The sequence below is a fragment of the Corylus avellana genome, chromosome 5, assembly GCF_965113065.1.
Source record: "Corylus avellana chromosome 5, dhCorAvel1.hap1.2, whole genome shotgun sequence".
Lineage (NCBI taxonomy): Eukaryota > Viridiplantae > Streptophyta > Magnoliopsida > Fagales > Betulaceae > Corylus > Corylus avellana.
Genome location: NC_142494.1, coordinates 15,893,271 through 15,917,539, shown reverse-complemented (window position 1 = coordinate 15,917,539; position 24,269 = coordinate 15,893,271). Strand labels below are relative to the sequence as shown.

The following is a 24,269-nucleotide window of genomic DNA, read 5'->3' as shown; positions in this document are numbered from 1 at the left end:
TGCGACTTTAGACGAGCCGTAATTTAAAGCACGCCAGACATAATTTTTTTTTTTAATATTTTAATAAAAAAAAAAAAAAAAAAAAAAAATTAGCACGCGGGCGTGCTATTTATCTTCACCCACTTTAGACTCCTTTATGCAAACGGTCTCGCTTTGTCGTATACGCGCACACTGGTAAAGGAAAAAGACAGAAACGCATATGTATTTGTCATTGCCACATTGAAAGCGCCCACAAATCCTAGGGGAAACCGACGAGGAGTCCAACAACTGGCCATGACGCCCATAAACTGCCACTCCACTCATCTCGCCCATTGGAAACAAATAAATAAAATAAACACAACCCCGAGAGCAGTGGGATGAGTAAAGAGATTGGTTTAATCGGCCGGGCAAAGGTGAAGTCATTGTTTAAAAAAGGAGACGAGAAATGCTTCGGATCAATCTCCTTCGCGTTCGCGTCTCTCTTCCTTCCGCTCTCTTCAATCTTCGCACCAAGCTCACGCCCCAAGCCATGGCATCCGCATCTTTCACGACGTCGTCTCAGCCCACCTCCAACAAGCTCCTCTTCCGCCAGCTCTTCGAGAAGGAGTCTTCTACCTACACCTACTTGCTTGCCGATGCGTCTCACCCTGACAAGCCCGCTCTGGTTTGTTAAATTTTTTAATTTTTTAATTTTTTTTACAATCTTTATGGATTAATACAATTCTTAAAACTTAAGAATTTAAAAGGAAATTGGACCTGGGTGGGTTTAGATAGCTCAGTCATACTTGAAAAATGGATAAATATGTAATGTATAATTGGTAAACCGCTTAAAAGTAGTGTTTGTTTTGTTTTGTGATCATATTCTGCTATTTTTATTTTGCAATGCTGTGGCCGTCTTTTTTTTTCCTCCGCATCGGGTATGTATTCCAAATTCATGATTGTGTTTAAGAAATAGAGCTTTTAAATAAAAAGGAAAAAAAGTTTTTTGCAAAGCTTCTTTTTGTCAAAGTGCGTTTTGGTCATTTTTAGGCTTTCTGAACCTTAAAAGCGCTTTCAATTTTTTTATCAAAATTTTTTTTTTTTTCTTCAAATGGACTTTTTGAGTGTTAAATACACTTTTAGGCCAATTAAATGCACACCCTAATATTATTTTGGTAGTTTCCCATCCAAAGGCGTACCGTGTTTGGGGTCTAGTGATGCAGATTGTAGGATGTAGTTTTAGCAATAGCAGCTTAGAATATATACAATATGCCACCAAGTTAAATCTCATGCGACACAATATTCAATATTCACTGTCCATGGGTAATGTGAGATTAACTGGTTTTCTTAATCTTAAGCCAGCTCATCAATACACGGAGAAAATGGAAAGAGTCTGCATCATATAAATTCTTCAATGTTTTGAAATGGGATGCATGGTCAAATAAACTCATAATCATCTTTTATTGATCTAGTACCAACATTATTTGTAAGAAGCATCACATGCGTAAGTGCAAAGGCCTCCTGAAGCCTAGGTGCAATGCACAAACACATGCTCACTTGAAGTAAAGCTCAAGATGCCAAATGATTTTTTATTTTATTTTTTTAACAATATAATGTACAATAACTTCTAATAGCACCAAGAAGTTTAGTTCGAGGCCTGTGGTGGATGGTCTTTCTTTTGATTCTATTGATGAGGCTGAGGCTAGTTGGTTGGTGGGAGAATTTGAGGAAGGGGAGGTGTGGGAGGTTGTGAAATCTATAAATGGTAACAATGCGCCGGACCATGACAATTACTCTATGGTGTTCTTCTAAGCTTGTTGGGTTGTGTTTAAAGAGGGCATCATGAAGGTCTTTCATGACTTCCATGCTAGTGGAAAGTTCGAGAGAAGCCTAAATACTACTTTCATCACCCTCATTCCAAAGATTGTAGGGGCTGTTGACCCCAAGGATTTTTGCCTGATAGTTTAGTGGGTAGTATTTACAAAATTATTGCTATGATTTTTGCAAACATGCTTAAGTTGGTGTTGGAGAAGATTATCTCAAACTCACAAAATGCATTCATCCAAGATATGTAGACTGTAGATCCTATTCTTATTGCCAATGAGTGCCTTAATAGTAGATTGAGATCTGGAGAACTAGATGTTAGTTGCAAAATGGACTTAGAAAAAGCATATGAATCATGTTAATTGGGATTTTCTGCTGTATATGTTGAGAAGGTGCGAGTTTGGGGGAGAAATGGTGCTCTTGGATAGCTCACTGTAGGCTTTTTTTAGTAGCTCTCATGGCTTGAGACGAAGGGACCCTCTGTCTCCTTTGATGTTTGTTATTGTGATGCAGGTGTTGGGTAGAATGATTTCTACTGCAGTGAGTGGTGGTTTGTTGTCTAGCTTTTCAATGGAGATAGGGGTTGATATCTCTTACCTTCTGTTTGTTGGTGATACTTTGTTTTGAAGCTTATTCTTATGTTTTGAAGCTGTTTCAAGTTTGAAGACTAATTTAGCCAAGTTGAAATTGGTTCCTGTGGGAAATGTTGATAATGTGGACGGGTTGGTTGGGATTTTGGGTTGTGGGGCTGCGTATTTTACCTTGTAGTATCTTGGTCTTCCGTTGGGGGCCTCCTACACGGCCAAACATATTTGGGATGGTGTTATCGAGAAGATAGAGCATCGATTGGGTAGTTTGAAAATGATGTATTTGTCTAAGGGTAGTAGAATTATCCCTTATCAAGAGCACCATATCCAAATTACCTACGTATTTTATGTCCCTCTTTCCTTACTTTGCAGGTAGTGCAAGCCATATTGAGAAGCTTCAACGTGAATTCCTATGGGGTGGGCTAGGTGAAGAGTTCAAATATTACTTAGTTAGCTGGTCCAAGGTTTGCTTGTTGATCTTTGGGGGAGGGTTGGAGGTTAGAAACTTGCTAAGTTTAAATCGTGCTCACTTAGGCAAATAGTTTTGGTGCTATGAGCTTGAGAGAGGCTTGATGGAGAGTGGTAGTAGACTCTAAATATGAAAGTTCATGGGTAGGGTGGTGTTATAACGAGCCTGGAGGGTCATATAAGGTGGGGTTATAGAAGAATATTAGGAGGGGTTAGGGGAAGTATTCAAGTTCCCCTAACTTGAACAGAAAAATGGGGGAGGGGAGATAATGTGAAAGAACCAAAGAAGAAAAAAAAAACTGAGTAAGGAGTAGAAGTAGAGGAATGGAACCTGAGAAGAGAGAGAGAATAAAGATTACAAATAGAGGAGGAGGGGGGTTGGGGGGCAGGAGATAGAGCGCATGGCATAGAAGAAGAGTAAAGTGTACAAGAATAGAGAGAAAGGAGAGAGGAAGCTGTGTACCAAGTTCTACTCAAGCGAGTTATCTAGTGTCTAACGGTGGTCCCTTTAGCTTTTCTTTTTTCTTCTAGATCTGATCCAGTGGGTTTTGATGTACAATGAGAAATAAGTATGTGTGTAGTACAATGCACAGTCAATTTCAATTGTTTTATGATCCAAAGATTAATTTTAATTGATTCATATATTTTCCAGCAATTTTTTTTCTTTTAAATGTACTTATTAATTCTTTGATTTTTTCCAAAATGCTCGCTTTAGAAAATAGGGTTTTTTGTTTGTCAGAAGCATTTACTCCTGGAGCTTCGTGCTTCATTCCGAGGCACACTTTTAGTAACACAGTCTAGTACTACCAATACTTAAAATGCATTTTTAACTCAAATTTGGTCGTTTACTATATGAACTTTTTTTGTTTTGTTTTCAAAAATAGAAAAGTTTGAAGTAACTTCTTAGGATCCAGAGAAACTCTTCCTGGAGAAACCACTAATGAACTTGCCAAAGTAGGTACACACTTTTTAAATGGTCTGATCATTGACTGATGCCCTTTAGAGTACATTAGTCATTAAGCAGGTAAATAATATAAAGGCAGAAGTTGAACTTTTGTACTTTAACCAATACAACTGATTGTTTGCATTAATGGGGAACATCATATGAGATGGGTATGTATGTTCCTTCTTCTAACTTTTGTGCTGACTAGCATCCTGGCTTATGCAATACCTTTATTATTGATGTCTAATTAAAAGTCTGTGGTGACGAGTTTTGTTGCTGTTGTTATTCTTTTACTAGGTTTATTAATATTCTTTGTTTGTTTGTTGTGTTTTTTCTTTTCTTTTCTTTTTGCAGTTGATTGACCCAGTTGATAAGACAGTGGAGAGGGACCTGTCCCTTGTAAAAGAGCTAGGACTGAAGCTAATTTATGCTATGAACACCCATGTCCACGCTGACCATGTAACTGGGAGTGGCCTAATGAAGGTGTGGAATTTCTTCCATAGTATTGAACTTTACTACATTTCCTTTCTGTAAACTTTCTCTGCTTTCACGCTAGAGGCAGAAATGAATCTGTTGCATTCTCATATGTGGTTCCTATTTATTGCAGAATAAGGTTCCTGGACTGAAATCTATCATTTCAAAAGCGAGCAAATCAAAAGCTGATCTTCTGATTGAAGCCGGAGATAAAATCTATTTTGGTGATCTGTTTTTGGAGGTAGGGCTGCAGTTGCCTGAAAATTTTAACTATTTCATGCAAAAGACCATGGAAATTATTTGAGTTGTGTAGTAAGAATGGTTTCCTAAATTTATAAGTTAATGTACTATTTTTTTTGTTTGTTTGTTTTTGTTTTTGTTTTTTTGTTTTGTTTTGTTTTGTTTTTGTTTGTTTTTTTTTTTTCCTGGTGAAAATCATCAAATAATTGCATTATAGTGATAGGTTGACTGGATAGTTTATGGTCCATACTTTTGATATGCTTGGTGAGCCTAGGCATTAGCTTTGTTTGTTTCTAGGTGCTTCTGCAGGTACTAGGAAGTTAATCGATGTTCATCTTGCACATAATATTCATATTTCAAAGTAGTTTCTGCTTCATGATTGCTGATCCTCCTTTTCTAATTCAGTATGATATAAATGTCTTGCACATTATTATTTTTTTCCTACAAGTAAATGTCTTGTTTATAGTTACAATAAATCTATGAATATATCATTCCACTTATCAGGGGAAAAAAATATGAACATCTCGCACAGGAGATCAGATGGATTTGTTATGGGTGAGGGCAAGAACACTAAATTGGTTTCTTGTTTTGATGTGTTTTGACCTAACTATTTGGATGATTTAAGAATGTGGTGAGGTTAAAATAGTGAAGCATTTATTTCTACAAAAACAGTTTGCCTTTGGTAGATGAATCCTATTACATTTGGTAGACACCTACTATACTTGAAAATTCATAGATAAGAAAGAGGCAGGGAAGTGGAAGTGTTTGGTCGTTCTCAAAATTTTCTCTTGTACTCTTGTCTTTGTAGCTTGCCACTTCAAGAAATTTCTATTTGCGGAATAGGTGCAATGCAAGTTGGTAATTAAAAGGTTATTTGTTAGGTCCAAAGTTGTGTTGACATATTCTATTGACAAAACACCAGTAAAAAGTTATGTTTAAGTCTATATCTGTTGAGTTGTGTCATATGAAGTTTGAAGATTTATCAAACGTACTCTTGAAGACACCGCCATGACCAATATATTGAGTTCAATCACTTAGGTCGGTAACTGACTTAGAGGTCTAAAAGTTAGTCTTTTTTTAATAAGTAATTTCAATATCAATAAATAAGTGCAAAGGGGCACAAGTGGCCTTTTTCAGTCTATTTTTAACCCGGTTCAGGCCCTTTCGGTTCGGTTTCAACTTGGTTTAGACTTTTTCGGCATGGTTCCATCCAGTTCAGTCCTTTTGCGACTATTTTTCAGCAGGCACTTTCGGGTCAGACCAATTTATTCACTTGGTCCACATGGGTTTCGAGCCAAACAGGCCCATCAACCGGCCCACTTAGGTCCTGCCAATAGCCACCATGACCGGATGGGGTGGTCATGACAATGTTCACAGACAAAGATGACAAGATGTTGGTCATGTTCGTAACGGGAGTGTGGTGAGGAGAGGCAGTTACGGGGAGAGAGAGGGTCGTCTTGAAGACGTGAGGAGAGATCTTGTGCCAAAAGTATAATCTTTCCCCTCCTACTGTATAGATCTCTCAAATCCACCTCATTTCCTTGATAGCTGTATCGTCTTTTTGCTAGATCTAGTTCTGGTTCTCAATGTCCAGATTAATTTGATTTGGAAGTTTAGTTGATTATAATTGTAGTAATTGTTTTTGGAGAAATTATCATTCATAAAATTAGTTTAATTTGTTTCTTTTTTATTTTTATACTTAAATAAAAAAAATTTAAATAATCCAACTCAAGCCGAGCTCGAGCTCGCAAAGGGATCGCACTTTGGCTAGCCAAGCTCAAACACAAAAACAAGGCTTGTGTCAAGCTTGAGCTCAAGAAAAATTCGGATGAGCCGAGCTCAAACAAGCACTTCTCGCTTAAGCTTGGCTTGTTTATACCTCTAATCCTACTCAATGCCTCCATTACCACCATGAACAATTGTGGTGATAACGGATCCCCTTGTTCCATCAACCCATGAGAGCTAAAAAAAAAAAAAAAAAGCATATGGTGTACCATTCACAAGAATGGAAAATCGCACCATAGAAATACAATGCTCTATCCAATTCCTCAATTTCTCCCCAAATCCACATCTCTTCAACAAATAAAGCAAGCATTCGCAATTTATATGATTGTACGCCTTCTCCAAATCCAACTTGCACAGAACTCCGCATTCTCCTGATCTAATTTGACTATTCAAGCATTCGTTGGCAATTAACACTGAATCCAAAATTTGTCTACCTCCAATGAAAGCATTTTGTGTATTAGATATGATAGTTCCCAACATCGACTTTAGCCTGTTTGCTAACACATTGTACATAATTTTACACACCCCACCTACTAAGCTAGTAGGCCGGAAGTCCATAACATCTACAACTCGTGTCTTTTTTGGTATAAGAGAAACAAAGGTTGCATTAATATTCTTCACGAACTTCCGTTGACTATGTAACTCCTTAAAAACTGCCATAATGTCCTCTTTTACTACCTTCCAACATTCTCTTTCACTACCTCCCAACATCTCTGGAAAAAAGCCATAGTAAAACCATCTGGTCCTTGTGCCTTGTCACCATTCAAATCCCTCACCACCTCCCACACTTCTTCTTGCTCAAAATTACTTTCCAATCCATTACTCTTTTCTGCATCAATTAAAAGGAATGTATGGCCATCCACCTTTGGTTGCCAAGTAAACTGCTCAAAATACAATTGATTATAGAATTGTACTATATTCTCATTTATCTTAGTAGAGTTAGAAGACATGGAACCGTTGATGACTAAATAGTCCACTTGGTTATTTCTTCAATGGGAATTTGCCACCCTATATCTGTTTATTATTTTTTGTATTTTTATCTACCTCCCTCAATCACAAGGCCCTAGATTTTTGTCTCTAACTCACTTTGTCAAAAAGAATAATTTTCTCCAACTCCTTAGACATATCTTCCTTTCTCCTCCTTTCTTCCTCCATTAAACCACGACCCTCAGCAATTATATCGAGATCCCGAATACCCTCCAAAAACACCTTTTTCTTCCTTACGTCACCAAATGCTTGGGATTCCTCCCGCCTCTCTCTCTAGCAAAAGTGTATTTATTATACAAATTATTTTTGAATCTTTTGCAGGTTCGAGCTACTCCTGGCCATACATTAGGTTGTGTTACCTACGTTACTGGAGAGGGGCCTGATCACCCTCAACCAAGGATGGCTTTCACGGGGGATGCCATACTGATACGTGGATGTGGGAGAACTGATTTTCAGGTGTAATGTCTAAATTTCTGAACTCTTTTGATATTACTTCCCTTTCAATAATAAAATCTTATGTTTTCCATGATTAAAAGAAATAAATAAAAAATTAAAAATCACGACTTGCTTGTGAAAATATTAATTCATTCTCAGATGGCATTTTGAGGGAAATATCAAGTAGCATCTATCTCACTGATTTACTTACAGGGTGGGAGTTCACAACAACTCTACGAGTCAGTGCATTCACAGGCAAGGACATGGGTGACTATTTTGAACTTCAGAACACTATAGTGCAGGGACTTATTATCTTTTTCTTATGTATCCAGATTTTCACTTTGCCCAAGGATACGCTGATCTATCCTGCCCATGATTACAAAGGATTAACTGTACGAATCATCTGTTGGCTCTTATATCTGGACTATGTAATTTATTGAAAACAGCTGCTTATGCCACACCTTTGCCTGACATCCAGGTTAGCACTGTAGGGGAGGAGATGCTTTATAATCCTAGGCTCACAAAAGATGAGGTGATTCTTTTGGCCTAAATGTCATTTTCTTGCACTTCTGTGATTGATTTTTCTTACAAAATGTCACTAGTCAAATATGGTTATTACCAAATAGCTAGGGTTCTTTTCCCATTATCTATAGAACTTTAGCATATTATTCACTACATTTGCTCCTATAATAGTTTTTATGAATTTCACCACTAGCATTTTGTCTTGCCTTTTGTCAATACCACTTCTCCCTCATATCTTTAATTGTTTCAATCTTAACTCTTTGCAGGAATCCTTCAAAAATATTATGGAAAGTAAGTTGTATAGGCACATTTGTGTTGAGTACAAATTTTCCATTGAACACAAATTTCATATGTCACGTATAGCCATTTAGAGTGTGCTTAATTCTCATTAATTGTTTTACAGATCTTTTTTTTTTTTTTTTTTTGGATAAGTAATAAATTAATTGTTTTACAGATCTTAACCTGTCCTACCCAAAAATGATTGACATTGCTGTCCCTGCAAATATGGTTTGTGGTTTGCAAGATATCTCTGCGAAGCCTGTTGAAGCAACTTCAAACTAGATGTAGTAAGGTATGGTTTTGGGGGGTGGAATTCAAGTTGAGGGGGTTGTTTTAGTAGCTTATTTGTGTGTCCAAACCAATAACACATTGTATAGTTGCAGAGATTTATCTGATAATAACAATAAGGAGAATCGTTGTTGATCAGGAAAGAGGACAATGAAAGGGAGGAGAATAAAGGAAAAAACTAGGCAGCTGTCCCATTCAAAAAAAGTTTCAATCTTGCTACTTTATTGAATTTCAGCTTTCTCATAAGATTATTTTCCTAGATTAGAAGTGCTAAAGATAATGAATATTAACCCTTGAAAGAAGTTATCCAATCTTTTCACTTGAATTTAAGTAAAGAACTCAGAAGTACCAATTACTTCTTAGGAGTGCTCTGCTGCAATAACATGAACATTGCGGTACAGCTGCAATGTGGCGAAGTACACTCTAACAACTCAAGAAGTTCCAATAATTTGGAAACAAAGTTAAATGTAGAAATCCTAATACGAGACTTAAAAGTGAACATGACTTTCTTCTTTTGCTTGGGGCCCACAAGCTTAATATAAGACCTGGGCTTTGGAAGCAGGCACACATTCTGCAGTTGAGCTATGGCTGATGAAGTGGGTAGCATTTGTAGATATCACAAGGGTACACCTTGATTGCTGAAACTTTAGCTCTATTACCAGGTATTATTAAGGGGGATGAGAAGCTGATTGATCATGCTTATTTGTGAAAGTGACTCTTCAACATCTTTTAATCAGGTGGTTGAAAGATCTTTTTGCCTGCAGGGAATGTCTTGGTCATCTGATTTGTTGGCTAAAAGGGCAGCCTTGTTTTTGGCAAAAATGCCTGTTATTTTTCCAGCTTAGTGATTTTTGTTTTCTATGTAATGTCTTCTATTCTGTGAAGAAAAGCTACTGCTTTTAGTAAAAATTTATTTCTATCTGCAAAATTGAAGTTACATACTTGCTTTTGGGTTCACCGCAGAAAAGCTTCATCTTTTGATTATATGGACGCCCACTGCTAGGTTTAGGAGTGATTCATATTGAATTCATCGTCATGTTAGAAAATCTTTTTTTTCTCCTTTTTTTAGATGAATGGTCATATTATAAAATCTTTTGAAAGTGATAGGAAATCATGAAGCAGACCTCCTATAACGTAAATTGTTTGCTTAGCATGTTGCCTCGCAGTGTTGATGTTTAGGCCCTTCAATTAAACTCTGCTGCTTTATGAAAGCTTCTTAATAAAAAGCAAAATCAAATTTATGAAATGCACAAACAGCTAATAGATGACTTGAAGAGCATTTTCTGCAGAAAATCTTTCCTTTTAGCAGACATAATTAAAATTTAATAGGCAGGGCCCAACAATAACTTAATAATGCACAAAGTGAAATTTACTTCATGAGCATTTAGTAAGGACTTTTCTATAGGAAGCTTTTCTCCATGCAGTCATATAGCGGCCTCATCCTGCCACTTTGTTGTCAGAAATGAATTTCTGTTTACTAATGTTGGCTTTATAGATGCAAGTATGGATTGCTGTTTGATACGCAGGTTAGTCTATGAGGGTTCATGACTGATCTCAATTTTATTAGATTTGAGACTTAGTTAAGTTGATTTATGTGATTGTATGGGATTGTTCATTTTACCATTTATGACGTAAAAAATTCCCCTTTAAAAAAAGTGCACTGGAAACTGTATTGGTGATCTTATTCCAAAAAAGACAGTAGTGAACCAACTCCTATGGAAGCCATGTTCTGGCCGGCTAGATTAATAGGCTTCTACATGCCATGGTCTCCATTTGTAAAGAGCCATGGGTTCGACTCTCAATAATTAGTTTACTCCTTTCAACACACTTTTCTTTTGGGTGTACTATTTCACCCTTGTCACTTGAAACAAATGGTCTCTTTTTGTGCATGTATAATTTGTTCTTCGACTGGGAAAATTGTCATACGCTTTAGTTTGTGAATTTGGCTATTTGAGCCAGTTTAAAAGCATTGTTTAGGAATGTACTCTAGAAGATTTCCTTTGACAGAACAATTGGTTGTCTTAAGCAAGTTTAGAAGTGTATTTCAATCACTTCACAACTTTCACCTGCTTCGTTTTCTTCCTGAACATTGGTTATGTCATTTTTGTTCGCGTTAGTTTAGTTATGCTATTAAAAGCTCGAAATCAGTGACTTTTGCTATTATTATGTATTAGACATTGTCCCAATTTTATCTAATTGCTGTGATCTTTATGTGCAGAGAAGATTCGAGCTTGTTTGGAGCAAAGGATCCGCTCAGCCTAAAATTACAATATTCATAGGGCTTTGGATTCAACAGACCAGGAAGGCTCATTTCTTATATGTATTAAGAATTCAACATAAGGACGGTTCTCTATTGTAATCTTGCTCACGAGTGTTAAAAAAAAAGAAAAAAAAGAAAGAAAAGGTTTGGTATCTGAAAAGAAGAAAGGAAGAAAGAGGATTAGATTCAAGACAAGTGATGTGAGAAGTAATCCTCGTAGGGGTAATGTAAGTGACATTACAATTTACTGAGGCTTTTCATTGTCATTTACACATTGGAATAAAATGGAATGTCTGTTGTAGCTAGTATGATTTGGTTTCCTTTCCATGTATGTTCTCATTTATTGTAATTCCATATTAGTGTGTTGTTTCTCTATATAAACACCCTTTGATGTATCATATGTGTATTGAGAAATAATAAGAATTCTTCCTTATAATTAATGATGGTATCAGAGCTTAGGGTTTGATTTTTTTTGGGTCATTTTAGGGTTTAGGGTGATGTCACCGTCATTGTTGTGATTGGTTCTATCGTCATTGGGTTTGGTGTAGCCAGAAAAGTAGTGATCGTGGTTGTTGGTTTTGGGTGTTTCCCCTTTTTAACAGAATGAATCTGGGTTTCCGATTGGTGTATTCGGTAATTTTTGTGGTGGTTGGTAACTTCTCCGGTGGCCGCGTTGAAAGTAATGGTGGTTTAGTTTCTGTTGAGAGGTTTGCATGAAGAACGTTTAGAGAAAAGAGGAGGCTTGTTCCATGTTACGTAGCCAACCTTAAACATATTATTATATAAGCTTAAAGAAATATGACAATGATTAAAATACCTTCAAACCCTTAATACATTCTTCTAACACTTCCCCTCAAGCTGGAGCATCTATATCATATAGACCCAGCTTGGAACAAATAAATTCTAACCAGTTACGATATAACGATTTTGTAAACATATCAGCTAACTGATCTCCAGACTTCACGAATGCTGTAGATATATCTCCATCGAGTATTTTGTCTCGGACATAATGACAATCAACTTCAATATATTTAGTCCTCTCATGAAACACTGGGTTAGATGCAATATGTATAGCAGCCTGGTTATCACAAAATAAAGGGATAGGAATAGGAGCTGAGAAACCAATCTCATGAAGAAAATGCTGTAACCATGTCAACTTAGTAGTTGTATGAGTCATTGCCCTGTACTCTACTTCAGCACTAGATTGTGCCACAATTGTTTGTTTCTTACTCTTCCAAGTTACAAGATTACCGCCAAAAAATGTGCAATACCCTGTAGTAGTCTATCTGAAGGAGAACCTGCCCAATCTGCATCAGTAAAACCTTCGACCCTAAGATGTTCATTTAGTCTATACAATATCCCTAGACCAGGTTGTCTCTTCAAATACCGAATAATGCGAGTAACAGTTTCCCAATGTGAAACCCAAGCAGCCTCTAAGAACTGACTGACAACACGAACTGCATATGAAATATCCACCCTGATGATAGTAAGATAGTTCAACTTCCCAACTAGACGACGGTACCTGCCAAGATCTTCAAATAATTCACCTTCATCCTTCAATAATTTCTTATTTGGATCCATCGCAATATCAATAAGTCGAGAGCCCAAAAGACTTGTTTCTTCTAATAAATCAAGTGCATACTTTCTTTGAGATAAGTCGATACCTCTTCGACTTCTAGCAACTTGAATACCTAGAAAATATCAAAGTTTGCCCAAATCCTTTGTATGAAATTATTCTTGTAGAAATTGCTTTAATCGGGCAATGCCTCCTAAATCATCTCCAGTAATAACAATATCGTCTACATATACCACAAGAAGGATATAACCTGCATTAGTATGTAAGTGAAATACTGAATGATCCATCTAACATCTCTGAAGACCAAACTTTAATACTGCTTCAGAAAAGTTTCCAAACCATGTCCGCAGAGATTGTTTGAGACCATACAATGCCTTTCTTAATTTACAAACACAACCCTGAGATTCCCCCTGAGCAACAAACCCAGGTAGTTGCTCCATATAAACTTCCTCACACAAGTCTCCATGTAAAAAGACATTTTTGACGTCTAATACAAACAACGACCAATCGAGATTAGTAGCCAAGGAAATAAGAACACAAACAAATTTCTTCTTAGCTACTGGAGAAAAAGTTGTCATCGTAAGCAATACCATATGTTTGCGTATAACCCTTAGAAACCGACCGAGCTTTCAACCGTTCAACAAAACCATCAAGATGAAACTTAATTGTGTAGACCCATTTGCAACCAACCGTCTTCTTATTATGTGGTAAGGGAACTAGCTCTCACGTCCCATTATGATGCAAGGCCTTCATTTTCAATTCCATAACTTGCCTCCTACCAGAGTCAAATAATGCAGCCTACATTGTCTTAGGAATGGAAATACTAGAGAGATAGGAAACAAAACAAGAAAGTGTAAGAGATAAAGAACTAGCGGATACAAACTGACTGATAGGATGTTGGGCAGTGCAAGAACGTTTACCTTTTTGTAGGGCAATAGGCAAGTGGTCAGATGGAGGTGGGGGCACCAGATCTGGAGATGATAAGGATGATGGTGGTGGAGCACGAGCAGATGGTCGAGGCCGACGTTGATAAACCTAGAGTAGAGCAGAAGAGTGGGGAGGCAAAGGATAGGAGGAGAAGTAGAGTAAGGCTCAGAGAGAAGGGGGATAGGAAGCGGAAGAGACGCGACACCAAGTTCAAGGGAAGAGTCATTCAAAGAAGTAATAGTAGGAAAATAGGGGAGAGACTCATCAAAGGTAACATCAGTGCAAGTGAAGTAGTGTCGAAGGACCAGACTATAGCAATGGTAGCCCATTTAGGTTGTGGAATACCCAAGAAAGACACATTTAGTAGCACAAGGGTCAAGATTATCAAAACCAGGACCCAAATTATGAACATAGCAAACACACCCAAAAACCTTCACTGCCAATGGGAACGGTGATGAAGAAGGATATAAAAGAGAATGCGGAGAGGCATCTTTTAAGACCGTGGAGGGCATCCTATTAATGAAATAACAAGCAGTGAGAACAACATCAATCCAAAATTGTTTGGGAACATACATATGGAACAAAGAGACAACGTGCGACATACAATAAATGACGATTCTTGCGTTTAGTCACACCATTTTGTTGTGGAGTGTGAGCAAACGAGGTTTGATGGAGAATGCCTTTATCAGCCAAAGAAGAGGCCAAAGAACGAGATGTATATTCTTTAGCATTATCCGAATACAAGATACGATTTTCTAAGCAAATTGAGTCTTAATCATATTGTGAAAGATTTGGAAAATAGAATATAACTCACAATGATTTTTCATTAAAAATAGCCATGTCATACGGGAAAAATCATCAACAAAAGTAACAAAATAGTGGAATTTCTTGGACACTGTAGTAATGGGACCCCATACATCAAAATGAACCAACTGAAAAGGACAAGAAACCCTAGGAACAACTCGTGATGGAAATTAACGAGACATGATAATGCTTACTAAGGTGACAAGCTTCAAAAGGCACATACAATTTATGACGAAGACTTGGGACTTGATACTTCAACATAGAGAGGGAAGGATGACCAAGGCGACAATGTCACTGAAGAGCGGATGCTAATGATTGCAAAGCATGAGAGGGAGGTGCTAGATCTAGATAATATAATCCATCAACTTCATGCCCCATACCAATCATCCTCCTCATCTTGAGATCCTAAAAAATACATAAAGTAGGGCAAAAACTAATGGAACAATTTAGGGCTTTTGTAATTTTACTAATAGATAACAAATTAAAAGGAAAACCAGGAACATGTAGAATAGACAACAACTTAATATCAGGACTCAAAATGGGTAGTGCCTGAGTTGACCACTTTGGAGAGGGAACCATTAGCAAGGGACTAGGGTGACACTTTTAGGTGTAGCAACATAATGATAATCAGAGAGGGAAGTAGATGATCTAGTCATATGTTCATTGGCGATAGAATCGATAACCCAGGGGTTGCTAGTGGAGGATAAAAGACAGTGAGATGTAGTACCTAACTGATAAAGAGTAGTAGTGGAAGATGAAGAACCATGCTTATGGGCTAAGAACTGAGCATACTCATCTTTCAGAATGAAGATCAGGCCATTCTCGAAATTTGAGCTTGAACTAACAAGTGGTCGAGATGGGGTTGGTGAATCCTCATGAGAAATAACCTGATTGGAAAACCCAGATGGTGTGTCATGTAAATCCCAACAAAAATCCATAGAATGGCTACTATAATCACAATGAGTGCATTTGCGAGGCCCACAACCTCCAATGCAACCGCTGTCCTGATAATCACGTCCACCATAAAAACCACGACCACCTCGACTGCCACTTCCCCCACGGGATCTACCAAAACTACCACACGCAACAATAAAAGCAACACGATCACCATTACATTCTATTCTCAATAGAGAACCATGGTCAGAGATGCATGTTGAAGCCGACAAAAAACCTCAGGATGCAATGGAAGGTTGGAACCACCCAAAATTTGCGCACAACAGACTCATACTCAAGTTTCAATCCAAGAAGGAACCGAACCACATCCACATCTTAACGTTGCTTTTCCTTTTTCTTCAAGTCAGTGGAGAGTTGTGTTGTGCATTTATCCACCTAAATTAATAGGCAACTAAATGAACGTTTAACTCGCAAGTGCACAAGCTCAAAATAGTAGTATAGAGTGCAAGTATGAGATCATTCCCATGAGGATTGTGTAAATTTTGCTTAAAATATATTATGAAATTAAAACAAAACAAAGATTGATTTTTGAGTTAATAAAGATAAAGGTAGGGTTTTAATATCCATTACTAATCATGCTCAAATAATATAACAATGTGCCAATGTTTTAATCATATTATGAATGCTTAATGTTTGCCAACCTAAGAGTATGGGTGTTTACTCCTTAAACTATTGATCTCCCTAAGCAACAAATTAGGAATAAGTCTCTACTCTAATTCTTTTCTTTCTTAAGGGATTTAGTATGGATGTCTACTAAGTTGTTCTTTAAGAAAATATAAATCTGTGGAAATCGACAAACACATGAAACATAGGGCATGGGTGTCTACTCCTGATTTTCCATATTGATTAACCCAAGAACCCGCGAGAAACTCTTTGTTACTCTATTAAGCATAGGACTCGATCATCCTAATTGACTTAATTAACTAATCCAGACCACATGCATGTGTTGATCAGGCACACACATATGGAGAATTCAATAAAACAGGAATTAATCAAGTTAAGCATCACAATATGATTATCACGAAGGTGTCAATATTGAAATATTAAGGGAAAACTTTACTAAAGACCCCCGAACTTCCACCCGTTTTGAAATACCCCCCCTAAACTTCAAAATCTCTAAATTTAGTCCCTTAAACTTTCAATTGCTCTCAATTTGGACCCTTCCATTAATTTTAGCTGTTAAAAATTCAAAAAAAGACCAAAATATCCTTGATTTTTATTTTTTTTTTAAATAAAAAAAACATTTTGGAAGTTCGAATTTCTTTTAAAAGTCAGTGGTATAAACGTCATGTGACGTTTAAAATTGATGGAGGGGTCCAAATTAAAAGCAATTGAAAGTTCAAGGGACTAAATTGAGAGATTTTGAAGTTTAGGGGAGTATTTCAAAACGGGTGGAAGTTCGGGGGTCTTCAGTGAAGTTTCCCCAATTTAAAAACATAATTAGGGCTTCAATCTAGCCCTACTAAAGAGTTTAGTTACACATGAGTTTGATGTTGAACATCTTCATAAAATAAAATAGAAATAAAAAGAATAAACCCGAAACTTGAGCTTGAAGAGCCTCCAATTCTTCTCCTTGGATTCGTGTCTCTATTCTAAAGGCTAAAGGGTCTATTTATATGTCTTAGTAACACTCTAGAAACCTTAAAGTTCGTAGCTTTTGCGTTCTAGTTCGCCTAGTGTTTTGAAGGGGTGAAAAAGAGCACTTTCCGAAATAGGACGCTGCTGCCTTGCTCTTCACGTACGGGTACGCTCGATAGCAGGTTTGCGATCGATAGTGTATCTTCTATGCTCGATTGCAAATGCAATTGATGCTGCTTCTTGTTCACACGAGCGCAAGCTTGTGCTCATCTGGACATCTCTTTGGTAGTGCGCTCGAGCGCAGGTCCCCTGCGATCGATAGCACTGTCAAAACCTCTAACTTTTCCTAAATTTGCTCTTTAAGCCCCAGACTTCCAGAAATGCTTCATTTTCTTCCAAAAACCTATAAAACAAAGAAAATACACAAAAAGAAATAAAATTGGGCAAACTAACAAGACTAAGGAACTAACAAATATACATTAAGGGCCTAAAATATGGATATTTTAGCACTTATCAAGTGGCTGATACATGTCTTTCTCCTTACAAATGGCGGCAACCTGATTGTCGTACTCATCTACAGTTTGATTACCTTGCTCAAGCCTAAAGTATTGTTTACACACCCATAAATCCGAGTGATGTTCCCAGTACCGGAGTACATATGCTGGAGAAGATCCTAAATTGCTTTTGCAGTAGGAAGATAGAGACACGAGGATCCAATGCGGGGCTCAATACTGTTCAACAAAAGAGATATAATTTGGTTGTCGGCCTAGTCCTAAAGGCTCGTGGAGCTGTTTTTCGGAGGCTGCCCAGATTCCAAGTGAGAATAAAAACTTTTCCCTCGCAAGTATACTTCCACAGATCGCGACCAATAAACATAATTTTTGCCATTTAGTTTCACATGTGTCATAAGAGATGGACCCTTAGAAGCAGAAGTAATTAATCAGAGTTAGGGGCCATAATGTGGTAACAAGAGGCAAACAACAACAAGATCCCACCAGCTAACGAACAACCAAGTAGAAATAGGCAAAAACTCAAACAAAATAGCCCCAATTCGAAGCAAAACTTGCCGAAAGCGACTTATGTCAACTAAAAAAAACTCCAACCGTGGTAGAATCGAGATAATTCATCAAAAATTGACATGAACCCGATTGAATTTGAGCAGAGTAGGCTAAACCATAGTGAACCAGAAGGAATTGAGAGAAATAGTCAAAAAAACTGACTTGAATCGGCTGTAGAATCGCCTAAACCGGTTGGAAAATGGGATGAACCGGGTTGAGCCAGACTGGACCAGTGGAAACCAAAACACAGACAACTTTATCTCATTTTGAGGTTGGGATATCCTTATCTCGAATACATGACAGCAAACACCTGGAACCAAACACTCAACTTCTTCTTCGAAAATTGTCAAAAAATCGCTGGAGATTGCTAGACTGTGTCAACGACACCTAAAGCATGCTGACAACACCCAAATCGTGCCAAAAACCACCCAGAATGTGCTAACGTCACCCAAACCGTGCCGAAAAACACCCAACTACGACGAACAAAGCTGCCAGCGACACCCAATGCCTGTCTTCGGCCACCGCAGAGAGTACCAACCACACCTCAGACCGAATCGACCGACTACACCAACCAACCACCAAAGACAACGGCTACACCAAATATGCCAACAACAACAGATCGAAATCCAACATTGGAGACGATGGCAAGATCACATCATTGGTGACAGTGAACTCGGCGCCATCTCCTATCAATGCTATCACGGGCATGAAGCGCAAGAATGCAAATTTCTTCGAGCAGTAGCAAGATGAATTGGGGGGCAAGAGAGAGAAAATAAAAGATAAAAGGAAGGAGAAAGGGACAAAAAAAAAATTGAAGAAAAATACACAATATCAGGAAAAGGTATAAACCCTAGGCTCTCATACCATGTTGAGAGGTTTGCATGAAGAAGGCTTAAAGAAAAGACGAGGCTCATTCTATGTTACGTAGCTAACCTCAAACATATTATTATATAAGCTTAAAGAAATATGACAATGACTAAACTACCATCAAACCCTAATACATTCTTCTAACGGTCTCCATGACATTTCTGGTGGCTAGTGTTGATTTTTTTGCATGGATTTCAGCATTATTTGGTTCTTCCTTGGCCATCGTTGTAGTTGTTGGCACTGTCTGAGTGTCACTAGAGAATTTTTGGCGAGCTCTGGAGAAGACTACTGTTTGGTTGCGGGTGCTCACTGTTCCTTATCTAGGATAAGGATATCCGTATCTTATCTCAGTTGTTTGTAATCAAGGGATAGTTCAAGCCGGCTTAGACCAGGTTTTCATCTTTTTTGGCGGTTCAAATCGGTTCAAGTTATTTTTGGCATATTTCAGTCGACTCAGTTCAAGATCGGTTTTGGCATATCTTAGCCAATTTAGGTAAATTTTTTATTATTTCTCCCGGTTCAAACCGTTTTTTGGTTCATTCATGTAATTCCATGGTTGTTTTGATCATGTTTGGAGCTGTTTTTGGTTTTTTACAGCTAGTATCTTTGCTGTTTTGATGCGAACCTTAATCGACACGCTTTTGAGACCCAACAAACAATATTAGAATACTGACCCAAAAAAGCTAAAATTCAAATTTTTTTATAGAAAACCCCGACCCAACGTTTATAAATGAAACATGAACCAAAGGTATAATGCAACAACCTTGACCCAATGATTATAACTGAATCACGAGCCGAATGTATAAAGTTTGAACATCAAAAGGTAGAATCATTGATAAGTTCACAAGTTCTTTGAAGAACCAATAGAAGAAGCAAGCCTCATGTTTTTTTTCTTCTAATTTTCATTCATGATGTCCTAATTACAATGAGTGCATGCTATTTATAAAACATGGCTGAAGATAAGACTACAAATTATTAAAACTGATCAGCCCTAGACGCCTGCTATGGAAAGGAAATTAACTTGGTTCCAACACAGGAAAGTAAATAAAAATAAAGGACTAAATAATAGAAGCCTAAAATTAAGGCTGATTTGATCTGAAATTAGCAACTCATCCATGCCAAAAATAGACTGAAATAGGCAAGAAAATCACGCCTAAGGAAGGTCTAAAATAGGCAAGTCAATCAGCCAATTGATTGGTATGGAACTGGAAAGTCAATCAGCCATTTAATCATTCTTATTCCACAGCCACTCAAGCCATAATCAACCATTAATCCACGCTATTGCTAAGGAAATTATGCCCAATTAAGCAAGATCAACCCCATCAATAGCTTGGATTAAATTTATTACACCTTCATCTTCCTTTGGGCAAGGCTTGCAATGCCCCATTTTAGAACCAGCCCAAATCTCTTGAATCAGCCAATTAAGTGCTTCTTTGATCTTCTTGGATCTTGCTCTAGTAATATGTCCAATTGGAACATGCAATGGATCCTTTAATGGTACTTGTTGATTCTCATCATGTTTGCCTTTGTTTGTTTTGATGGTTGACTTCTAGTGCTTCATCTTCCTAATATTTTATCTAGGTGTGTATTGAAGCTTTTGGTTGGATGTCTGAACTCAAGATGTTGGAAACGAGTCAGATGTTAGAAACTCACAAAACGAGGATAGAGAATCAGGTGACCTCCTGTAGTGAGAATTCGACTCTCTACGTACGAGGCTAACGATGTCGAGAGGTTTGTTGGAGATTTCGTGACCATCCTACAAGAGGTCGAGGGTTTCATAGAGGAGGTGGACCACGGCCTCGAGCCCATCATACTTCAATGGTAGAGAATAATTTTTCTACTCCTACTTCTACTGCTATGAGTATCTTCAGCATGGAAGAAGTAGCTACACTTTATCGGCTTATATCCCAATTCGAAACATCTTTTGGGGTTTTTAGCAAGGAGAGGTAGACACACTTTGTCGGCTTATATCTCGATTGCAAGCATTTGTTACTGCGTCCGCCTTCCTTGCCCATACAGGTGATTTGACCACCTCTTTGAATGCATCTGCTACTCCATCTTATGATTCTTGGATCATTGACTCTGGGGCTTCCAATCACATGACTGATATATCTTCCTTGTTTCCTTCTTATCATTTGTGTTCAAGTGGAGAAAATGTTAGAATTGCCAATGGCTCTCTATCCTATCTGGTAAAGGCTCCATATCGGTCTCACCTTCTATGTCATTGCCATATGTTCTTCATATACCAAATTTTGCAGCCAATTTATTGTCCATTGCTCATATTACCCATGAGTTAAATTGTCGAGTCATCTTCAATTCTAATATCCGTATTTTCTAGGACCTAGTCATCGGGAGGAAATCGGTTGTGGTAGTTTGGAGATGGTCTATACTATCTGGATGCTCAACCAACACAAGGACAGCTCACACAAGCTTATCACATTGTTCAAACATATGACTTTGCAGCATGAATTTGGCTTTGGAATCAGTGGTTAAGGCATCCCTATTTTCTATTATTGCAACGAATGTTTCCTTCTTTATTTTTGCATAATCCTATTTCTAAGTTTCGGTGTGAAACTTGTGAACTTGCTAAACATCATCGTGTGTCATTCCTTCCTAGTATAACCGAAAGCAATGCGCCTTTTGTTTTTGGTTCACACTGAAGTTTGGGGTTTTTTCTGGGTGGTCTCTTTATCGGGTCATTGGTGTTTGTATCTTTTATTGATGATTTTTCTGGAACCATCTAGGTCTATTTGTTAAAAGATAAAAGTGAGATGTCCTCTACTTTTTCAAATATTTCACCGCATGATTCAAAACCAATTTAGTGCCTCTATCAAAATTGTCTGTTTCAATAATAGGGGGGAGTATCTCTCTAGTAGTCTCTGTACTTTTTTCCGTGATCATGGTATTACCCATCAAGCCACTTGTGTTGATACCCCCCAGCAAAATGGAGTTGCTGAGCGGAAAAATTGACTTCTTCTTGAGGTAGTTTGATCTTTACTAATTGATATGCATGTTCCTAAATCTTATTGGGGTGATGCATTACTCATTGTAGCTTATCTCATCCATAGGATGCCCTCACGTGTCTTAGAGTTCAAATTACCTCTTGAAGTATTGTCTCCACCCTTCTCAATTTCCAAAGGTGTTTGGTTGTGTTTGTTTTGTTCACATTCATGGACGGACTTGGGGTAAATTAGATCCACGTGCTCTCAAATGTATTTTTGTGGGTTATTCCCATACTCAAAAAGGGTATAAATGTTATCATCCCAATTCTCGGAAGCATTTTGTCTCAATGGAGGTTACCTTTTTTGAATCACAACCATAATTTCCATCTCCCCAAACTTCTATTTAGGGGGAGATTTTGAGTGAAGAGAAGTCTTCTATTAGTAGCCCTTTACCTGTTCCTGCTCCTATGCCAGAGTATGACAAACATAAACTAGCTTACAAATAGAATCCAACTGATGAGTCTCCTATTGATGCGTCGTGTGAGCCACTGCTAGTGACGGAGATGAGATTTTACTCTGGACGTTAGAAAAGTAAGGCTACTCTTGATGCTACTTGTCGAACATCTGACCCCGACTCAGGTAATGGTATCCCTACCTCCGATTTAAATTTAATATTTGTTGTTGATGATATGAATATGCCTCTTGCTCAAATTAAAGGTGTCATATCTTGTACTCAACACCCTATATTTAACTTTGTATCTTATCAGCATCTTTCACCGCCGTATCGTTCATTTGTATCCCAATTGTCTTCTATGTTTATTCCTCAAAATTTACAAGAGGCAATTAGTGATCCAAAGTGAAGGGAAGCGATGCAAGAAGAGATGAGAGCTCTATACAAAAGTAACACATGGGAGCTAGCCGAGTTGCCTAGTGGAAAAAGTGTGGTTTGATGCAAATGGGTATTTCCAGTGAAGCATAAGGCCGATGGGTCAGTGAAAAGATACAAGGCCAAATTGGTTGCTAAAGGCTTTACTCAGAAATATGGGATAGACTACGAAGAGACCTTTGCCCTAGTAGCAAAGATAAATTCCATCAGAGTCCTCATTTCCTTGGTAGCAAATTTAGATTGGCCTCTTCAGCAACTTGATGCGAAGAATGAATTTCTTCATTGAAATTTAGAAGAAGAGGTTTACATGGAACTCCATCCTTGTTCCAAATTCTCCTTAGCCAAAGGTAAAGTTTGTAAGTTGAAGAAGGCCCTATATGGGCTGAAATAGTCCTCGAGGACTTAGTTTGATAGATTTTCCCGAGTAATGCGAAGATTTGGCTATAACCAAAGTCAGGCGGATCATACACTATTCATCAAACATTCTATGCAGGGAAAGGTAACTATCTTGATTGTTTATGTAGATGATATTGTGTTAACTAACAATGACAATGAGGAAATACAGATATTGAAAAAACACTTGGCCAGAGAATTTGAGATAAAAGACTTAGGCAATTTGAAATACTTTCTTTCATTGAAGTAGCGAGAACAATACATGGTATCTTCCTCTCCCCATCGGAAATATGTTCTTGGCCCACTTAAGGAAACAGGGATGCTCAGTTGTAAGGCTGTTTAGACCAGAATAAAAAGTTAGAAGAAAGTGATGAGAGTTCTTTGGTGGATAAAGGCCATGTACCAACAATTGGCTGGTAGGTTAATATACTTGTCACACACTCATTCAAACATTGCCTATGTAGTAAGTGTAGTGAGCCAATTTATGCATTTGCCCCAGGAGTCTCATATGGAAACTGTTTACAGAATACTTCGATATTTGAGATCTTCTCCAGGGAAATCGTTGTTGTTTGCCCGACGTGATCATCTAAAAGGTTATACAAATGCAGATTGGGCAGGATTAGTCACGGATCGAAGATCTACTTCAAGATATTTCACTCTTGTGGGAGTAAATCTAGTTACTTGGCAGAGTAAGAAATAGTAAGTAGTTGTTAGATTTAGTGTAGAAGTTGAATTTCGAGCCATGTCGCATGGGATATGTGAGTTATTATGGTTCAAGATCCTACTAAAAGAACTTAGTTATGATTGCAAGGATTCAATGAACCTATATTGTGACAATAAGGCTGCTCATAATCTAGTTCAGCATATGATCAAACTAAATACATTGCAATTGATAGACATTTTATCAAGAAACAATTGCGTGCAGAACTTATTTGTATACCTTATGTCAAGTCAAGGGAACAACTTGCCGATATTTTAACGAAATGAGTGTCCAATAGTATTCTTCATTTATCCTTATACAAGCTAGGCATGTGAGATATCTTCGCCTCAACTTGAGGAAGAGTGTTGAAGATATGCAGTTGATATGATTTGGTTTCCTTTCCATATATGTTCTCATTTATTATAATTTCATATTAGTGTGTTGTTTCTCTATATAAACAACCTTTGATGCATCATTTGTGTATTGAGAAATAATAAGAATTCTTCCTTGTAAGTTATAATTCATCAATGTCCA

General features: G+C 37.6%; 1 protein-coding gene across 2 annotated transcripts; it reads left to right on the top strand.

Moving 5' to 3' along the window:
* The first annotated feature begins 234 nt into the window (after positions 1–234).
* GLY3 (glyoxalase II 3) lies at positions 235–11,490 on the top strand. Of its 2 annotated transcripts, none has more exons than XM_088516927.1 (10): positions 235–643; positions 4,135–4,263; positions 4,388–4,495; positions 7,588–7,722; positions 7,915–7,956; positions 8,034–8,093; positions 8,180–8,233; positions 8,490–8,514; positions 8,678–8,794; positions 11,014–11,490. In XM_088516927.1, the coding sequence occupies exons 1-9, from the start codon at positions 425–427 to the stop codon at positions 8,782–8,784; spliced, it is 879 nt and encodes a 292-aa protein (XP_088373053.1). In that variant the 5' UTR covers positions 235–424; the 3' UTR covers positions 8,785–8,794; positions 11,014–11,490. The 2 variants fall into 2 exon arrangements, with proteins under 2 accessions (XP_088373053.1, XP_088373052.1); XM_088516926.1 differs by having other exon boundaries at positions 11,009–11,490.
* Positions 11,491–24,269: the final 12,779 nt, after the last annotated feature.

Coding starts and splice junctions, on each gene's coding strand:
- GLY3 (XM_088516927.1), top strand. CDS start 425: ATGCTTCGGATCAATCTCCTTCGCGTTCGCGTCTCTCTTCCTTCCGCT. Junction 644..4,134: donor ACCCTGACAAGCCCGCTCTG/GTTTGTTAAATT, acceptor TTCTTTTTGCAG/TTGATTGACCCAGTTGATAA. Junction 8,515..8,677: donor CTTCAAAAATATTATGGAAA/GTAAGTTGTATA, acceptor ATTGTTTTACAG/ATCTTAACCTGTCCTACCCA.